This window comes from Triturus cristatus, chromosome 10, assembly GCF_964204655.1.
Source record: "Triturus cristatus chromosome 10, aTriCri1.1, whole genome shotgun sequence".
Classification (NCBI taxonomy): Eukaryota; Metazoa; Chordata; class Amphibia; order Caudata; family Salamandridae; genus Triturus; species Triturus cristatus.
In genome coordinates this window covers 1,048,443,895-1,048,465,721 of record NC_140593.1, presented here as the reverse complement: position 1 = coordinate 1,048,465,721, position 21,827 = coordinate 1,048,443,895, and the positions used below count along the sequence as shown (strand labels likewise).

The 21,827-nt window shown below is 43.5% G+C and overlaps 1 protein-coding gene across 1 annotated transcript in view; it reads right to left on the bottom strand.

Annotated features, from left to right (window-relative positions):
* Positions 1-11: 11 nt before the first annotated feature.
* LOC146796534 (actin, cytoplasmic 1-like) overlaps positions 12-21,827 on the bottom strand; it is a 57,290-nt gene continuing 35,474 nt past the window's right edge. The window contains exons 5-6 of the mRNA XM_085629155.1: positions 2,631-2,812; positions 12-486 (exon numbers count right to left, since the gene is read on the bottom strand). Coding sequence (XP_085485281.1) covers positions 343-486; positions 2,631-2,812 — 326 coding nt within the window. The 3' untranslated portion in view covers positions 12-342. The remainder of the gene's footprint in view (positions 487-2,630; positions 2,813-21,827) is intronic.

Genomic DNA, 21,827 nt, shown 5'->3' with positions numbered 1-21,827 from the left:
GATATAAAAGCTGGCAATGTGAACACAGATTTATTAAACCAGAACAGATGCATTTACAACCACATTGACTGCCAATAGGTGCCTCAGGTGTCTTTTCTCATGGTTCAAAAGGCTTTTAAACCTAGGAACACTGGTATGAAGTAATCTTTCTTTTGGAAAGGCATGGATTCTATATGGAGATACTCTTTACAAGAGTAGAGTACCATCACCTCTTTCCTCTAATGCTCGAAAATGTTTTAAATCTCGACTAAGGGTATAAAAATGCAAGGTATAAAAATTATAAAAAGTATCGTCAATGGTTGCTTTGGCGTTTGTTTCACTGCAACTTTATGGAGAGTCCACTTAGAAGCATTTACGGTGGACGATGGCTGGGCCGGACTCATCGTACTCCTGCTTGCTGATCCACATCTGCTGGAAGGTGGACAGGGAGGCCAGGATGGAGCCACCAATCCAGACGGAGTACTTGCGCTCAGGTGGGGCAATGATCTGTGGAAGAAAAACAGAAGAATTATATGAACATGTGCAACAACAATCTTTGGACTAAAGTGGACCGAGAGCATTTTCCGGATCCTATTCTCCGTCTTGAGTACTAACCTTAGCTACAGGTCATAGCGATGTGAAAGATATACTTGGGTCTTCAGTTAGACAATACTGTTTCTACTAATGATAAATGTTTGCCATCTTCATTAATCTTTTCTTCATCATCATTTACACTAAGAGGAGTAGCAATCAGAAGGCTGTGCAAGCAGAAACCAGGCCTCTGTCTGGGGTTCTGTGATGCATGCCCACACCTTTCTGTCTGCATCTCTCCCTCTTGCTCTCCCTCACTCTTATTCACTCATTCATCTGCATCTTGAAGCTGGATTTAGGATGGCATTGCAGTTCAGGGCAAGATATTGGCTAAGCACACTTGGGTCAAGATTAAGGTAACGTTTCCTTCTCTTATTCCCACTTCTCTTCTTTTGTCAATGTTTGGAGTAGTTTGCTGTGCAAGAATTTAGAATGAAAACAGGCCAGTATCACCTTGCACCAATCTTTGGCGTGGAGAGTCTGCTGAAATAGCCTGGGCTGTACGGTTAATGAGATCTTCCCAGAAATCTTTCTTTTAGGCTATTACCAGCCTCATTAAGTTTGAGGGATAGGCAATAACTTGTTTGCTCTGTAGATTGTAGACTTGTAAGACGTTTATAGATCTTTTAACTCTGATAATTGGGAGTTATAAGGAATGGTTTTGCCCGTGTGTTGTGGCTTTCTAGATCCCTACCTTCGTGGTCAACCCATGAGGGAACAAGGCATTGGATTTATTTTTTTGCACCACCCACCTTGGCATGATATTCTCTGCACTTACAGGCTCCTCCTTCCCTGAGAATGATGGTTGGGTGGAGATTCAGGGTGTTTCACATAAAGACATTTGCAGTGCTGGTACCATGGAATCATAAACTTTGTGCTTCTCTTCAACATCAAGTTAGGAACAAAGGCATGTTTTTGATTCCATAGTAAAGACTATACAATGTTCAGAGGGCTCCCAAATGAGGGTTTGATTTCCTTAGGGACCTTACAATGGCCACCTCATTGTCCATTTTCATAGAATAATTGAAGATTTAGGGTCACATGTATGAAGCATTTTTGCTGTCAGACATGGCTGTTCAAAATGCTTTTACATATTAACAAAATACAAATTGCGATTCGTTATTTGGAAGGGGTTTTTTTAGGGTGTCACTTCCAAATACCAAATCTAAATTGGATGTATGAATGTTTTGTGACCGAATTTAATGAGTATTTGAAGGAAGTGGTAGCTCATTCGCAAATAGGAAGTGGTCCCCAGGGGACACATTCCTCTTTGAGAATGGAAAACAAATATTTTTCAAGAGCGGGCAGTGGCCCAATAGACCACTGCCTATTCTTAAAAAAAGCAAACTGCAAAGTTTCATTTTTTCTTTTTAAATTGCATCCTGTTTTCCTTGAACGAAAACAGGCTGTGTTTTAAAAAAAGACTGCTTTATTAAAAAGCAATCACAGACATGGTGGTCTACTGACCTCAGCAGCCCACCATCCTTGTGATGCCTGCTATTCCTAACGGGTTGCAAATTGCGACCTACCTCATTAATATGCATGGCGTAGGTCTATTTGTGACCCACTAGGATTTGCTAATGATACTCAAAAGAGTTTTATACATTAGAGATCCTGATTCAGAGAGAATCGCAATTAGGAAATTGGTATTCCTAATGTCAGTACATCTGGCCCTTAATTATATTGCTTTGGGTCTTGATCAGTGATTATGGAATTGTCTTAAAATTATTATGTTTTCCTCTGTGTGTGATGTTCGGTATTCCTATAATCTGTTTTCATTCGTCAAGTACTCCGAGAACCTGGATGGTTGAGATTCACATTTAACAAAAGTATCCAATAATTTAATCTTACATGCATTTAGCTCTCCTTCTACAGCTGATAGGTTTGACGCACTGTGCAGTTTGATAATGCATAGTCTTACTAGTATTAGTATTAGTACTCGGAGGGTCTGAGCCAATCATGACATCAAGCCGAAAGTTACCTACACAGTAAACTAGCCTCAAATCCTGTTCATTACAATGGTTCCATGGTTTGCATGTGGTACTGCTGTTGGAAATTACCTTAATCTTCATTGTTTGTGGTGAAAGGTTTGTGATCTCCTTCTGCATTCGGTCTGCAATGCCTGGGTACATGGTGGTACCTCCGGATAGCACAATGTTAGCGTACAGGTCCTTACGGATATCAAGATCACATTTCATGATGGACATGTATGTAGTCTCATGGATTCCAGCCACTTCCATTCCTGCCAGGAATGAATGGACAGGTCAGCAAAGGACATAGTGCACCACCACAAAAAAACAATTCCTCCCTAAGACAAAATTAACAGTTTTCTCTCTCAGGAACATGAGGTTACCTTTCCAACATAAACAATGTATTGAGTTTTCACCAGTGTTGCAATATATTTTATAACTAGGCTTTATCTGTCCAATTTCAGACCTACATCATACAGTTAGTATGGCACAATAGGGTGGAAACACTTCAGCTGCATTAATATTCAGTTGCAAACACTAGTACAAGATGCAACATAGTAGGATTTGTTTTTTAATAAAAAGGAATAGAGTGTTATCTGTATAAGCTAAATCCCTGACGTCAGTATCATCTACACAGTATTCTGAAGGCACGAGGTACATCTAATTTCTTCAAGTACTATTTCCTGTAACAATACAAATAACATAGGAGGTAGCGCTAAACGTGATGCATCATATCCACTTGATTTATTTCCCCTTTCCTTTGGTGTAATTATGATCTTAGGAAAATTGCCTCTCTGACTGTGAAATTCTTATGGGCTCAAAAAAGTTTTCATATCCAGGGATTTCCTTTGCCAAATTACAGAGAAGAAAATGTTGTGGAGAGATTATTTTGCCAATTTATAATCTCTTGGTTAAGGTGTAGAAGATTATGCCCCTTATATTGAATATATGAACTTCTATGAATACTTTGGATTTGGGAAAACAGGAACACTTAGAGGTTTGCCTAATAGATAATGTATTAAAATAATGGCACGTGTTCTATGTTTTGTTTATGAATCAAGGTGGTACTGTTCCTAAAACATAGAACAAGAAAGCTAGGTTGGAACCCTGGGGAATCTATATGATAATTACTTGGTGCCCTCACACATCCGAGTGGATGCCATGCTTCATCATAGGGCATGCTTTTTGTCGGGCTGGCGCTACAATGCCCTACGGGCCCTGCGATAGGGCACTATTAAAGGTACTGGACCTTTATAAGTGCCCTAGCCCCCCTTGTGCGTATAACTATATTCTATCTAGCCAGTAATGTGGTGATTGGAGTTTATAGAAAAAGGCATACCCGTTATTTATTGATGGTAAACTTAGATACTGTAGCTAGATGTTTGAACCAAGTGGAGGAGGAGTGGTACAGTGAGCTGATTAACATTCTAGTCTCTTACAATCCATGCAATGGACAGAACACTTGCAGGGAGCCTCCGAATCATGAACATTTCTTAAGATCAAATTGTGAGAACAGGTAAAAAGAGAGTGTGAGCTTGAAAGGGAAGATGTAGTTGACTCATATTTTGAAAGTAGTTGGATGAGTGATTGGCCTAACTGTATGAAATTATCTATTTCTGTAAGTGCATCACACACCTTGTTCTTCCTTATGAACCAATTATTGAAGTTTCGTGCCTCTAAGCAAAAGTTAAAGGACAGAACAGGGCCCTACCCACTGAGGAACCAGGGTAAATCGTTATATAGGAAAAACAATGGTTCCTATGGAATAATAAAACCTATATTTGTAATAATATGCACAATCGCGATAAGTAGGGTTCGACTAATGTCAGAGGGGGAAGAAACCACATAGACCGATGATTTAGTATAACACCGTTTATAAGTTTTCAGGGGAGAAAAAAAGATATATACATTGTTCCAAATTCATTGAAAAACATTTGTGCATAGTGTCCCAAGTAATCAAGGGAACCTAAAACATAAGTGAGAGTGTGATAATTATTTACAAGGTTTCCAAAATTTCATACAAGTCGACCATTATCAATTATGTTCAGTGTGAACAGCAGCTATATACAGCGATACACGCTGGGTAATGGTTAGCTTCTTCTATGTGTCGACGGCGTTTCGACCCTCTAATCAATGTAGGGTCTCTTCAGGACTGAATGATGTATGGACATCTATGAAGGAAACGATAAGAAAAGCATAAGACCCATGTACTGTCACAAATGCGAAAAATTTGAAGGATGTGTGTGGTAGAAAGAACCTGTTAGTTCAATTGCGCAGCCTCGTGAAAATGGTGTGCCACACGTGAAAAATGAAAGGGAAGTAAAAACTCACATGAGGACCCGGCCGGGTACTGGTATTGTGAGGAGAGAAGAAAAGGGGTAACAGTCACACATTGATTGTGATGTCAAGGGGAAACTGGATGGAGGGGAAAGAAGGGATTTCAAATGTACTGGGAATATCCGGACACCACTTACCCCAATGTGAGTGAGGAAAGGCTGACAATTGAAGGATTCAAGCGGCCTATATGGCTCGTAGACGACTCACTACAGCCGTAGTGGTCTGGCAATTCCAAATGGACTTTTGGAGAAGCGGTGTGGGGAGCAGAGATGCGTTATCGTTTAAACAGTGTCGGTCCACTGTAAATATTCCTGGGGAAAAGACTTAAAAAGGGCAAGATATCAGTAGCAGAAAAGGCTTTGCAGCTAAGGTGAGCTTAGGGAAATGGTGGCGTTATGGGCGTTTCTTACCAGGATTGTGAATTCGTTCCAACCAGAGTGACGATGCTACACGTGTGCCTCCACAAAGCTGCGTGGTATACTGACGTTATATGCAGTGTTTTTCCGCCGTCAAGCAGAGTGAACGGCAGGCCTCGCTTGCGATAACCGCTAAGTTGTTTCATTCGGTTATCGGTGAACGTGAAAAAGTGAGGAAAGACCTCAATTTGTGATAAGTGGGTAAAAGAAAGAATAGAGGTGTGTGACACACGGTGGAGTAGGCACACAATCGCATGTGAGCAGAATAATTACTTTTTAACATCCTGTTTCAAGCGCACAGGACTTACGCGTGCATATTTACATATTATACAGAGAACATGGAACTCTTGTGCATGGTGCCTAATCAGTGATGGTTAATATTTCTTATAGGCTTAGGCAACAGGTTGCCAGTATCTTATCTCAGGGAGGACTCTAATCGGGTTTTCCCTAGTGTCAGTATATTACCACAGTCAACATATGGTAACATGGACAGTGTTTTTGGAAAACATAACAACTATAGCATCCTGTCAAAACAGACTCGTGAAATAAAGAGGCATCTTAGTATAAATGATCTCATATGTCATAATCGGTGTGTATACATACATTAGAACCAAATAATACTTAAATATTTCCAAAGAAATCTCTATATACATAAGATATATTAACACACGATGTTCGGTACACAGGTACTGTTTCTTGACATAGCAGGCCCGTCAATGGAGCAACATTAGTGTTTCAGTGAAGTGTTGTTTCTTAACCTCTCCATTCTTCAGCACTCAACACTATTCAGACCCATCTGACTTTTACATCCACAGTCCACAAATCTACCATATCCTTCCTTGATCTCAACATTAACCATGACAATGGGATACTCTATACTTCCCTTCATAGAAAACCGACAGAAAGAAATACTCTCCTCTCATACAAAAGCCGACACCCCCGCGCATTACGGGATGGGCTGCTCTTTGGCCAATTCCTTAGGGTACGCCGTAATTGCACACACAAAGCAGACTATATGCAGGAAGCTGAAATACTCAAACCAAACTGGTTGCAAGAGGTTACCCCAACAGACTAGTAAAGAAGTCTATGAAACGTGCCTGGCAGTGCCTCAGAGTAGAACTTCTCAAAACCAAAGACAAACCCAGTCTTGACAAAATTGTATGTGTCACTACCTTTGGCACTCATTCTAACCAAGTCCGCAACCTGATAACGAAAAACTGGAACATAATCAAGAGCATAGATCCCACAATAGATACCCCTCTGTTTTCCTACAAACGAGGAAAAAACATTAAAGATCATCTCATCAGGTCAGTAACAGATATAAAGACACACAGAACTAACACATTAGTAACTGCATGGGGTCTACCTAAAATGAAAGGGCACCACAAATGTGGGAATTGTGTCTCGTGCAATTTCACATTTAACATCAATACGTTTGAACATGGTAATGTCAAACACAATTTAGAATCTTTCTCTAACTGCAACGCAACACACTTGGGGCCATATGTAGGTAGCTAAATACCGGTCGGTAACGGTCGAAATTCGGTAAATATCCCGTTACCGACCGGTATTTAGTCAAGTGAGATGTAGGAGGCCAAAAACCAGTTTTCGGTAAATATGAAGCGGTAAATACCGATTCATATTTACCGATTTCTAAAATACCGATTCATATTTACCGAATACATATTTACCGAATCGGTAAATATGAAGTGGTAAATATGAAGTGGTAAATATGAAGTGGTAAAACTGAAAAAGACATGTAGGTAAATTCGGTAATTAAGAAATCCATGAAATTCGGTAATTAAGAGTCGGTAATTAACACAGATTGAAAGCAGGTGGTAAGCATCAACAGTGCATATAAGCAATCCCAAAATGCAACAGCGTGGACAACATGGCCGCTCTGTATGTCATTGCAAGGCGCCTACGTCTACAGGCAGCAGGTCTGAGGATTTGGAGACGGGAGGAACGCATCTACAGACAGCGCATCACACTCTTTCAACAGACTGACGCAGAGATACATGAAAGGTACAGGCTACACCCACAAACCATCATGGACCTGATCAGGGACCTGCATCCACTCCTGGACCAGCCAACAAGAAGGGCGCATGCCATACCACCACATGTGCAGGTGGTCTGCAGCCTACATCTACTCGCATCTGGCAGTTACCAGGCGGTGATAGCTGCGGTGGGCAGTGTATCCCAGAGTTGCCTGTCCCGTTTCTTCAGGAAGTTCCTGGATGCCATGATGCAGAGAATGCACCACTACATCAGCTTCCCAAACACACAGGCTGAACTGCAGAAAACTAAAACTGACTTTTATCACATGGCACAGTTCCCCCATGTCATTGGCTGTATTGATGGCACACACATCCCAATCTGCCCACCAGCTGCCACTGAGCACATCTACAGGAACAGAAAGTCCACCCACTCCATCAATGTGCAGGTAATCTGCGATGCAGGGAACATCATCACTGATATTGTTGCGAAGTTTCCTGGGAGCACCCACGACTCCTACATCTTCCAGAACAGTGGGATCTACACACGACTGCTTGCCGGAGAATTTGGAGAGGGATACCTGCTAGGTAAGTAACAGTGACGCCCCATGAAACTTGCTAATCATAGTGTATTGAGGCATGTGACTGATGGTTCCCTTTTACTCACCTAGGTGACAGTGCATATGCCGTGCGGTCATTCATTCTCACTCCCTACCTACACCCAGCAACCCAGAGTGAGAGACGATATAACGTGGCACACAAATCTACACGCAACGTGGTGGAGCGCACGTTTGGACTATTGAAAAGCAGGTTCCGCTGCCTCCACAAGAGCGGAGGCGCACGCCAGTACACACCCATCATCTGTTGCAAGATCATTGCCACTTGTGCAATGCTGCACAACCTTGCCACGAAGAGAGGTACAGAGGTGGAACTAACAGATTTTGAGGACAATGAGGATGATTCAGGTCAGCCAGAGGCCAATGCTGCTGGAGTGCCAACATCAACAGATGGGAGAGAGAGACGGGCAGAGATCACATGCAACTATTTCTGAGTAAGTAAGGGGACACAGCCAGTTGTTGTATGTCATGACGTAGTTTTAATGCGGCACTACGCCACAACACCAAGAATATGCCATTCTGGCAACATTGCGTAAGTACAAGTAGTAAGTCCAGGGTTACGTCACCCAATAGTCTTTGGCTATGCGGTGCTGCATTAATGCTTGCGGCCACGCACTACAGTGTGTGATGGCACGGATTGAGCCTCCTCACTAGTGCCAGCCCCAAGCCGCCTGCTGCTCCTGCGGGTATCTGGGACCGGGGGTGTTATGCTGCTCCTGCTGCTGGTGTCGATGCTTTCAGCAGCATCCCCTGCACCAGTTGTGGCCGCCTGACTAGTCAATAGCACCTCAAGTGCACTTGTGACCTGCACCATCCCCCGAGACACGTCGCTGCTGCAGTGTGTCAGGCCCTCCTGCATAGACACAGAGCGCCGGCAGAGTAGTGATGTGGCAGTTGCCAGCCGGTTGAGTGCCCTGGTGTGACTGTCCCTCCTCTGCCGTTCCCGGCGCCGTGCAGCTCTGTCAGCATCATATTTGCTGCACAACAGCTTGATGGACTGGGACATGTCCTGAATGCCCGCTGCCATGTCACCCATCCCCACCGCCATTGCGCTGATGTTCCTGTCCATGTTGACAAAAGTGGTTTTCAGTCCCCGCATATGTCGCTGCACTGACATAACTGCCTTTGTTTGCAGGCGCTGTTGCTTCAGCATGTTGCCCTCGAGCCCCGAGAAGACCCCATGGCTGTCGACGTCTGCTGGTGGACTCTGCACCCGCGACCTGCGGCGCCGTCTTGCACCCGTGTGTTCTCCCTGTGAGGTGGAGGGCACAGTGGCATGGCTCCCATCCTGGGGCACAGTGGTTGGCTCCGGGCCCCTGCTGTCGTCAGATGAGGTGTCTAACGCTCGCAACCTGGCAGCAGCACGCCTCCTCGACCTCACAAATGCAGGCGGTGATGTGGTCGCTGACTCAAACATGAGTGGCGATGCTGGCTGTGGTAGAGGTGACGCTGGCTGTGGTTGAGGTGATGCTGGCTGTGGTAGTGGTGATGCGGGCTGTGGTGGTGGTGATGCTGGCTGTGGTAGTGGTGATGCTGGCTGTGGCAATGCTCCCTGGGCAGAACTTGTGCTGGCCAGAGCTGACCTGTCTTGCCGGTGTGCCCTCTCTCCTGTAGCATGTGCAGTCCTGCGCGATGTTACATCTGTGGACAGAAATGCAACATCAGCTCAGTGTACCTGAAGCCCTGCATTGCTAGCATCACAATAAATTTATGTAACACTCTCACATTGTCCTCTGCATCCTTTTGGCTAATGTGTGTACCATGCATTGTTGTTCTGTGCTAATTCAGTTCATGGTTGGGGTTTCCCTGACTACATCTCCCATAATGCATTGCCTGTCTGCACTAACACATGGACTGGAGTGGGATACTCATTTCACAATGGGGGATGTGGGATAGGGGTAGGGGGGGCTACATTGCTGTGCATTCGTCTTACCTTGTTGGGTGGCGGCTCTGGCAGAGCTGTCGGCATCCCCAAGGCCCACGACGCTCTCGTGCTCTATTGTGGCCTCCACCAGCTTCTCCAGTTCGGTGAGGGCAGGTGCCCTGTTAATTCCACCTCCTGTCCGGCTGGCCTCCTTCTGTATTTCCCCCATCTTCCTCTTTGTGACGATCCTCAGGTCGTACCAGCGCTTTTTCAGTACCTCAATGTCCCTGGGGGTCACTCCAACCGCATTGACCTGCGCCTGCATTCCTAGCCATATATTGCGCTTCTCTGACTCTGGCACTTGCAGGGACTGCCTCTCAAACAGCTTCTGGTGCTGCTTCACCACCTCCTCCACTAGCACCTGGAGTTCCCTGGGGCTGAATTTCTGCTTCCTCCTCCTTTCCCCTCCATCTCTCTGTGTCCTCTGGCTGGACATAGTGGTTTTGAGCTGCACAATCAGGCACTGGCTCCCTGCCTCTCCTCTGCACTCCCAGCCTCTCCAGGGTCTGTTGATTGTGTGCACCTGCCTGGGTGTGGCCACTTCCTGGTTGGGTGGGGTGTGGTTGCACAGGATTGGCTGTTTCATCCAGTCATGTGTTTTCGTTTTTCCGATTCGGTAAATACCACCTCGGTATTTACCGATTCGCAAAATTCCGATTCTTTAATACCGAATGTTACCGAATCGGTAATTATTACCGAATTATTACCTACATATAACTTTCCGATTCATAAATACCGATTCGGTAAAGTTCGGTATTTAAGAATCGGTAAATTATATTTACCTACATGAGGCCCTTGATGTTGTGTATTGTATATGGTGTCCATGTGGCCTCCCCTATATTGGACAAACACAGCAACCGGTCAAGGCTCGTATCGGCCAACACCGCTGTCATATACGGCGATTAGTCACCAATGCCCCCCCAGTATCTCATTACAACGACAAGAACCACACTGCAGAAGAGATAAAATGGCAAGTAATTGACATCGCCATTTTACCTGAGAGAGGTGGAGACATCTCATAGATACTGCAGCGCAGCGAATGCCGCTGGATAGATAGAGTTAGGTCAATAGAAGAAGGGCTCAACTCGGATGAAGAATGGAGAGGTTATGTCACCACACTTCACTGAAACACTAATGTTACTCCATTGACTGGCCTGCTATGTCAAGAAACAGTACCTGTGTACCTAACATCGTGTGTTAATATATCTTATGTATATAGAGATTTGTTTGGAAATATTTAAGTATTATTTGGTTCTAATGTATGTATACACACCGATTATGACATATGAGATCATTTATACTAAGATGCTTCTTTATTTCACAAATCTGTTTTGACAGGATGCTACAGTTGTTATGTTTTCCAAACACACTGTCCATGTTACCATATGTTGACTGTGGTAATATACTGACACTAGGGAAAACCCAATTCAAATCCTCCCTGAGATAAGATACTGGCAACCTGTTCCAGCCCTCTGCATAATATGTAAATGTGCACTTGAAAAATTATGTTAATAAGTGATTATTCTGCTCACATGCGTTTGCGTGCCTACTCCACCATGTGCCACACACCTCTATTCTTTCTTTTACCCACTTATCACAAACTGAGGTCTTTCCTCACTTTTTCACGTTCACCAATAACCAGATGAAACGCATTAGCGGTTATCGCAAGTGAGGCCTGCCGTTCACTCTGCTTGACAGTGGGAAAACACTGCATATAATGTCAGTGTACTCTGGTAATCACTGTCATCTGATCTGGAGACAAAGCTGACTCACGCAGCTTTGTGGAGGCACACGCGTAGCATCGTCACGCTGATTGGAACAAATTCACGATCCTGGTAAGAAACGTCCATAACGCCACCATTTCCCGACGCTCACCTTAGCTGCAAAGCCTTTTTTGCTACTGATATCTTGCCCTTTTTAAATCTTTTCCCCGGGAATATTTACAGTGGACCGACACTATTTAAACGATAATGCATCTCTGCTCCCCACACCGCTTCCCCAAAAGTCAATTTGGAATCGCCAGACCACTATGGCTGTAGTGAGTCACCTATGAGCCGTATAGGCCGCTTGAATCCTTCAATTGTCAGCCTTCCCTCACTCACATTGGGGTAAGTGCTGTCCGGATATTCCCAATACAGTTGAAATCCCTTCTTTCCCCTCCATCCAGTTTCCCCTTGACATCACAATCAATGTGTGACTGTTACCCCTTTTCTTCTCTCCTCACAATACCAGTACCCGGCTGTGTCCTCATGTGTGTATCTACTTCCCGTTCAGTTTTTCACGTGTGGCACACCATTTTCACCAGGCTGCGCAATTGAACTAACAGGTACTTTCTACCACACACATCCTTCTCATTTTTCACATTTGTGCCGGTACATGGGCCTTATGCTTTTGTTATCGTTTCCTTCATAGATGTCCCTACATCATTCAATCCTGAAGAGACCCTACATTGATTAGAGGGTCGAAACGCCGTTTACACATACAAGAAGCGAACCATTACCCAGCACGTATCACTGTATATAGCTGGTGTTCACACTGAACGTAATTGATAATGGTCGACTTGTATGAAATTGTGGAAACCTTGTATATAATTATCACACTCTCACTTATGTTTTAGGTTCCCTTGTTTACTTGGGACACTATGCACAAATGTTTTTCCAACAAATTTGGAACAATGTATATATCTTTTTTTCTCCCCTGAAAACTTATAAATGGTGTTATACTAAATCATCGGTCTATGTGGTTTCTTCCCCCTCTGACATTAGTCGAACCCTCCTTATCGCGATTGTGCATATTAATACACATATAGGTTTTATTATTCCACAGGAACCATTGTTTCTCCTATATAATTAAGCAAAACTCAATCACAAGCTCCAGGTTCTCTGGCATTGTAATTTACATGGTGTCAAGGAGGCTCATATGTTGCTTGACTTTGAGCTGATACACAATGTCTGGCTTAGAGAGTGGCAAACAGTCTTCAGAATTATGTGAATTTTGTAATTAACAGGTAAATCATAATATTTGGTTGTTGGAGCTACCCTCAACAATTAAATTGTTCTATTTGGCAATTATTATTTCATACCCAAGTCACTGGAGCTTTTATGGTAAATAATTACAAACATGAAAAATACAAAATTATTTATGTTTTTTGATGAAGCAATACATGACAAAACCCGAGACTGCAATAAGAATGCAAAATAAAGTCAAATGCCTAAAAGAAATTTCCACCCAGTAGTATTTTGTGTGAGCTTCTTCAAGAAGGATGTCTTGGAGTTTAATGGCATGGTTTCTAAATTGTAACCAATATGGCTCTGTAGTGCCGGATTCTTCTACTCTCTCATTTTGCTGCCATTTGTTTCTTTCTTGTCTACAGAGCACAGACTACTTCCCTATTACTATTTTTAGGATTGCTTAGGACTGTAGACATCTATTTAGCATTGAATACGGATTATAGCTATATACAACTGTCACAGGAATATTAGGGTGGGTGGAACTTGCAGAGTTTCACTCTGCAGAATTTTGCCAACAGGTGGAAAATATCATGCTGGTGCTGCAATTTAGCACCGGTAGCGCGAGCAGCGCTGAAAATCAGCACAAACGGAACGCGCGGCCTTTCAAGTTGATTTTGCTCCACTCAAAGTGAAAATCTACTCTAGTGGTAGCAGATCTACTCAAATGACAGCCCTCTGACCAGAATGCCAGCGACCACCCGGGTTAGAAAATAGTGTTAGGAATCGCCAAATCTCACTCGTGCTCACCAGCTCCAATATTTTGAGCCTCGTGGGGAACAAAATCAGCCACACAGCGATTGGCGGAATATGGCTTGAGTAACTCGGAGAGGTCAAAATTCCTCAGGCGGAATGGAATTTTTCACCCACTCCTAAAGAATATAAGATACAGATCCCATATTGAGTCATGGAAAGACGGCTTGAGAGCCTATGGAATATGAAAGCATACAGTTCAACTAAATAATTCTGAGTTTTTATTATTCTCTTGGTATGTATTTTGCAGTACATGCAACTCTGGGGCATATTCTCAAGGATTTATCGCCAAGTTATCGGCACTTCATCGCAGCCAAAGTGGTGTTAAATTCATCGCACCATTCACAAGCTGGTGCTAACAGCCGATATCACTAGTTTCCCCGCGATAGCAGACGCAAAAAACATCACCATGGATGACCCTGGCATCTAACGCTAATGATATGCAGAGTAGGCATTCCCGTGCAAAAAGAAGCGAAAAAACTACTTCGCAACATTCTCAACGACCAGCCAGATTTGCGATAAGACCACAAAACAGGCGATATGGCACGTTAGCAGCAGGAAATTAACACCTGCTCCAGGGACATCTTAAGGATTTTGGGGGCCCTGGGCCAAATGAATTTTGGGGGCCCCTGTTCGGACAAGCTTTGAATTTATGATTCAGTTTCAGCTCTTTCATGGCACTTTGGCCAAGTCACTGAAAGTGCACAGGCCCACTGGTCTAAATTCTAAATATGTTTACAGTTAATATTCAGGGATAGTTATGTGTGTTTTCTATATTGTAACAGCAGCAGCTCACTAATGTTACTGCAGATAATCAAGGCCATCAGGGCAAGACTCTTTGTAGATGAGAGCAGGCTATATCAGGAGCCCCCCTGAAAGGAGGGGGCCCTGGGCCAGAGCCCACTTTGCCCATGCCTTAAAACGCCTCTGACCTGGTGCAAAGTCAGACGACAACCAGCACCAGACAAGGGAGCACAGCCCACAGCCACACCTGAAGAACAACAGATGCCATGGAGCTACTCATCATGCAGCTCGGAGCCCCAACAGGGCCACAACACCCACAGCAACCACCCCCAGGAATGCCACCCCCCACCCCCCCACCCCCCCAGATTCCCCCCGGACCACCACAGAGGCAGCGCAGACAAAGACAGTGGACCTTCAGGAAACGCACCAGCCTCACAGACTTATCTCCAGAGCATGTCATTGCCCACTACAGACTCAAAAGGACAACCATCCTTCGAATCCTGAACATCATAGCCCACAGGCTGATGGTACCAACATAGTGGAAAACCAGCATCCCTCCGCAGACAAAGCTGCTGGCTGTGCTGCACCTGGTGGCCTCTGGGACATTCCAATCAACAACCGCCAGAGTCGGAGAAGTCTCACAGCCAACCCTATCCAAGTTCCTCACACCTGTCCTGGATGCCATCATCAGCTTGGTACCCCAGTACCTATACTTCCCACACACTGCCTAGGAACAGCTGGAGACCAAGCAAGGGTTCTAAGCCATAGCTGCATTCCCGCACGTGTTGGGGCAATCGACTGCACACATGTACTCCTCGTGCCCCCTGCCACCACTGCACACAATTACCACAACACGAAGCACACGCATTCCATCAATGTGCAGGCCATAGCGGACCACCGGGGACTTTTCACCAATGTCGTCGCCAACTACCCAGGCAGTGTGCATGATTCATACATCTTCCGACAGTCCATCATCAACCGACGCTTCCAGGATGGCTCATACGGAAATGCAGTGCTCGTTGGTAAGTACCAAATTAACACACCACACACCGCAACTCCACAATCATGCAACTCACAACTCTGGGAAAGCACATGTTACAAACTCACATACAACATGCCAGACAACATTCCCACCCGAAGGGTTACCAACCCTGCACCAATCACTCAGTTGAACTACGATTAAAATCAGCTACAAAGTATACTCCAGGAGTGCTTTATTCCACATTCCAATTGGATAATTGCATTATACTCTTCCTGAACAACGGTGGAATACGCACCCATAACAAAATCAAGCACGCAAAAATGCAATTTGATGACATATCACACAACACTGATCAAAGGGCAGAAACTTTCGTATTCACGGAAAAAGACAATCACCGCATTTATTCTCTAATTCAAGAATCTGAAAGTACAAGTGCCAGCACGAGATCAACCCAGTCAAATATCAAGCAATTATTATACATGTCAAAAGGTATAGTCATCCAACGGTTACACGCAAGTACGCTAATCAAATATCATAAGGTACAACGCATCCCTCGTGGATTAAGGATATCTCTCAAATCAACCCTCTGCAAAAACAACACAAGGTTCACTGAAAAGTGGTTCGCTATACTCAACAAATGCCCATTAGATCTAATTTTATTAATAATCGAGGAATAGGCAAAACTAATTGATGAGTTAAACAAAGAGGTCAACCAACTAAAACAAGAATTAAGTACTAACTTAACTAAAGACGAATGGGATGAAGTACTGAAAGACATCAACCAACAATTGGACAATTACACAAAAGAAATAAATGATCGAAAAATTAGAAAGTTTAAAAGGGATACAACGGATTACAGATTGGGAGAGGTCTACAACTGGGCCGATATATACGCACGACGTAGACAACAGAAAACAACATCAGAAAGATCCTCCGAAGAAACATCGTCCGACGACTCCCAATATAGAAGGCGCAGACCTACCCCTGGCAACAACGAAAGAACAGAACAATCACATCCCTCCACGTCAGGAAATTCTCAACCACAAACATCAATTCCTACTACCTCTTTTTTAGAATCAAGCCTAAGACAACAAGACGATCCAGGAGGACCGGGAACAAAAAGAAAGATACACACAGATCAGATCGCCAAGAACACGAGAAGCCAGAAACCCTAGTCATCAACATCTCAAAACAAAGTATAACGGAATTAAAAAAAAACACATTACAAAAAGGTACTTCATTCGTCCCTACCTATCACTCTAACATTCTAGAAACTCAAATAAGTGTATTCAAATTCTTACGATCTTTGCGACTTCGACACTTCTTTTCTAATGTTATAGAAACAAAAGAAGATACCAGACAAGACACCCTCATGGGATTGAGAAATAAAAGTAAATACATACCACCAGTGAGCCACAAAGTCCTTGATGCCTTTGAAAAAGTAGTACTCAAAGATATGGATCAAATTTTCAAACAACCCAGACCTAAGAGTACAAACATGACGCAAAAAGAAAAACAAGCATTGAAACAACTCGCTTCTAACAAACTCATCACCATACGACAAGCAGATAAAGGTGGAGCTCTGATAATCATGGATACGGACTTCTATACATCAAATGTTAATGAACATGTTAACGACACAGAAACATATATGAAACTAAATTCGGATCCTACTAACGAATTTGTGAAAATTTTGACCCGGATCATCAATACCGCAGTTGACAAAGGAACTATTGGCAACAAAGAAAAAGAATACCTAATCAAAACAAACCCAGCTATCCCGTACATTTACATGATCCCAAAAATCCATAAGCACGCTACTCGACCACCATTTCGACCAATAGTATCAACAATCAATTCAATACACAAACCCATCGGCAAGTTCATTGACAGGCATCTACAGTCCATTGTCAGCAATATGACCACGTACATAAAGGACACCACCCATTTCATTAACATCTTGGAAAATCATAAAACCCAATTTTTTGAAGACATGATCATGTGTACTATTGATGTCAAATTATTATACACCTCAATTCCACACGATCTGGGAATGACGGCTGTAGAAAGCTTCCTGGTACACAGCAACAAAGATGACGACCTAAAAGTATTCCTGATGGAGTTACTACATTTCACCCTGTTCCACAGTTATTTCCAATGGAACAATCAGTTTTTTGTACAATCATCAGGTACATCCATGGGAAATTGTGCCGCACCCAGCTACGCCAATCTCTTCATGTAAAGATTTGAACTAGTTTGTGTAATTGGAAGAAAGGCACTCTATTTTTTAGAAATCTGTTTCAAAAATTAATTTTAGAAAATCTTGAAAGGAAGGGGTGCTTCCGAAATGGGGCTGTCTGTCTGAACAGACCCTGAAATGAAGTGTTAAGTAATGCAAGTGCTTCGCCTTGCTTCGGAGCATAGACCATATACTACAAGAATCTGAATGGCAGCAGAATCTGATATTGTACAAACGATACATAGATGACAATTTCATTCTATGGAAAGGATCTGAGAACGCATTAAACATTGCCATCCAACAGTTGAATCAAGTTAATGACAGAATCTCATTTACATCCAACAAAAGCAAACACGAAATACCCTTTCTGGACGTTTTAGTAATCAATGACAGAGGTACATTACAAACCAGCATTTACAGCAAACCCACAGACAGGAACAATCTTTTACATTTTCATAGCTTTCACCAACCATCTCTCAAAACTAATTTACCATTTTCACAACTACTTCGAATCAAAAGAATTGCGTCTACTGAAGAAATTTACGATCAACACAAAGCACTCACCCTCAAAAAATTCAAAACAAGAGGATATCCTGAAACCACCTTAATGGATGCCACAAAAAGAGCCCAAAAACTGGGAAGAAACGAATTACTATCACCCAAACCCACAAGCGACGAACAGAGATCTGTCTTTGTGTCTAAATATTCCAGCAGGAGTCACAAAATCAAAAAGTCCATTCTTAAACACTGGTCTTTATTAACACTAGAGGATGATTTCAGGGGAATCTTTTCATCAAACCCCAGATTCTCGTACCAACGCACCAAAAACATTAAAGAACTACTAAAGGAAAAAGAAGACACGTCTACATCCAAAAAAACATATGGGGGAACATTGCCATGTCATAACTGCGGAAATTGTAACGCAATAATCAAAGGTAATGAGATATCACATCCTACAAAAGGCACCACCATAAAACTTAAAGTAACAGGGACCTGTGACAGCAGTAATCTAATTTACATGTTAAAATGCCCGTGTGGCATTGCATACGTGGGACAAACACAAAGGAAATTAAAAACAAGAATAATTGAACACAAAAGCAACATCCGACTAAACAACGCCAAATCAACAGTTGCGGCACACTTCAATCAGTTTCATCACAATCCAAGTCAGTTACGCTTTTGCATTCTAGAAAAAGTACCGACATTACCAGGTAAAGACAATCAACAACATCTTTTACGCAGAGAAATTTTCTGGATAAACCATCTATCAACATTACAACCAAAAGGAATGAACGAACGTTTAGAACTCAGATGCTTCTTATGAACATGTACGGTTACAATAATCAACTATTGACTGTTCATCTTACTATAAGAAATTCATCTCACGTCCAGGATCCTGACGGCCATGAATGATTTAAATGGTCACCCTGTTCCAATAATTGTTTATTTGTTTATCATTTTAACAGGAGGCAACACAGTGTAGTACTGTCAACTTTGTTGAATCACGATTGTCACCCTATTATGTTACCCATTATTCCACATGCAGGAACCCACGATATTACCGTTATTCATGTTTTTATTTTTACCGGCGCTATTACATGTTTTTTCACTTTCACCCACGTTATTACACATTCACACAGTGGACTACACCCACATTTAGTATGCTTCCCGTCAATAGCACTACGACCCAGTAGCATTTCTTTCTTAACAACAGTATTTCTACACTATCCATGAACACCTGACTTTAACGTCAGTGTCTATAACGATTCCATGGTTACCGACGTCTTCACATTTCGGTCTTTACTTTCGCCACACACACAACACGAGCAAATTTTAAGGTAAGAGACTTTCAGCTTTCAACAGCCAGTCACGCATTAAAGTTTAGTTCACGATCCGTTATTGCAAACTCAAATTAACTTACATCATGGTTTGCTCACAGGATAAATCCTAACACGATTGTGAATACCATTCTGGTGAAACACGAACGTTATCGATTTATCAGGATGATGGCCATTAGCCAGGTACTCTTATCCTTTTTTTACTCACGTGAGCACTTTTAAACCACTTAATAATGTCTTGCTCTAGCACACCGTTCGATCACCACTTTAAATGTGAATACCGTCCAACAAGCCAGAAATACAACACAATAGTATTCCTTTAAATGGTGGAATCTTGCCTCGTAAGAGACAGCCAGTACATATGGTGCGTGTTCTCGAGCACAATTTCTTTAAACCCAATTTCTTCAAACACCGTGTTTTTTCTAACACATTTTTAAGCGTGCACTTTGTTTATAATCATTTGCTTTAGAATTCACTTCATAGACAATTGGTAATGTATAAATATCTACCGTTAACTGAAACCCTCATAGAAGTTGATACAAACTAGCAACTGGAATCAAAGACAGTTTTTTCTGTTCACGCTTTTTCTGTTTTCGCATTTTCTGTTTACTAAATGTTTGACATGCTGACAATAATTTAGAGTATTTAGAGATTTTCTGTTACCCTTGTACTTTCAGAAAAAAGTCCCCTGAAGAAGGGCAATGCCCGAAATGCATTGGGCACACATCGATACTATGACATCAATAGTACGAAACTAATTCAAAATAATGGAAACATTGAATATGTGATTATCATTGTTGAAAATTACCAAATAAAGAAAAGAACATATTGAATAACATTGTGAAAAACTTTATTGAAATCCTCTTACGAGTGCAAGGTTGGGGACGTTACTCCTAAGGGAAATACCGCTTCGCTAATCAATATATACCCTTGAGTTCAGAAGGGTTACCAACCCTGCACCAATCACTCAGTTGAACTATGATTAAAATCAGCTACAAAGTATACTCCAGGAGTGCTTTATTCCACATTCCAATTGGATAATTGCACATATTCACATACAACATGCCAGACAACATGCCCACCCACCATACACGACTGCACAACGTACTGCGGCAACCTGGGCTAGCCACGTACATGAGCCATCAACGGCATGGCACCTCAGCCACACAATAGCAGAATGTGGGGAGAGGTGGGAACCAGGCATGTGCGTAGGAGACAAGTCACCCATGAATGAGAATGCATACAAAGCCAAATGTGGCATTGATGTGTTGGACGGACCTCAGTATGCAGACCACAGACATATCCATGTCGATATATACTGCTGGTGGTGGTAGTGTTGTGGACAGTGGAAGCAACCATATCACCCCAGCCAGTGGGGAAGATCTCGGAAATGTAGCTTGTTACGTTCCCCTTGTAAGCGTATGCGGAGTGGGCTGGCCCGGCGTATGCCAAGCTGGCGGAGGGGTGTGAAAAAGAACCCACATAGCCCTGGGTGTGGTTCTCTTCCAGAATGGCCAACGTGTCTGCCAGGGCGGCGTCTCTCACCCCACCACGAGGCCAATGCCGTGAGCAGTGGTGCCTGCGATCCTGTGCGCCTGCTGCACCCCAGGCCGCAGGTCACAGACCTCGTCCTGCCCACCCAGAGGGCGTCCAGGCCTCACGGCTCACCTGCTGACACCGGTGTGTCTCCAAGAGGGCCCACCACGTGCCCGTGCAAGCTCCAAGCCCGAGGCCCGTGACCTTGGCAGCCTCCTCATACCATCACGGCCTCCGCGAGCAAGGCCCACAGGACTCCTTTCACGTTAACGTACTCCCCTGGCATACACAGCGGACAAGTAGGTCACACATTTGGAACTGAGTCTTGATTACACAATGGCAGAGTACATATTTAATGGCTGATTGTATGTCACTATACTCCCTTCGATGTGGTGCCACCAACTCTGTGCAGGAGAGGAGTAAGAGGAAGAAGTGGTTCAGTCCGGAGGACAAAAGGATCTCCATTCCGGAGGTGATCGAATACTACCTACAACTGCACTGGTGCCACTGACTGTGCATCGCAAGCAGACTACACGTGGCTGTGGGCCACTGCTGACCACTGCCTCCGGCATACACTGCAGTCGAGTAGGACACACAATTGGAACTGAGTCTTGATTTCCTCATGGCAGAGTTCATATCATTGTAAAGCCTCATCGCAGACTGCATCCCCTTTCAGCTCTGGTGCCACGGACTCCGTGCCACGGGAGTCATGGACACTCTCTGGTTGAACTTTAGTGGCATCTGAGTCTATGGCCTGGGGGTTGTCTTCATCATCATGTAGCTGATACTGACATGGTGGTTAATAGGAGACTGTAGCATTCAACTCCTCCATATTGCCTGTTTCTGCATGCTTCTGCCTTCTGCATCATGCCCTGGATGGACACCTTCCACTGTCCCCC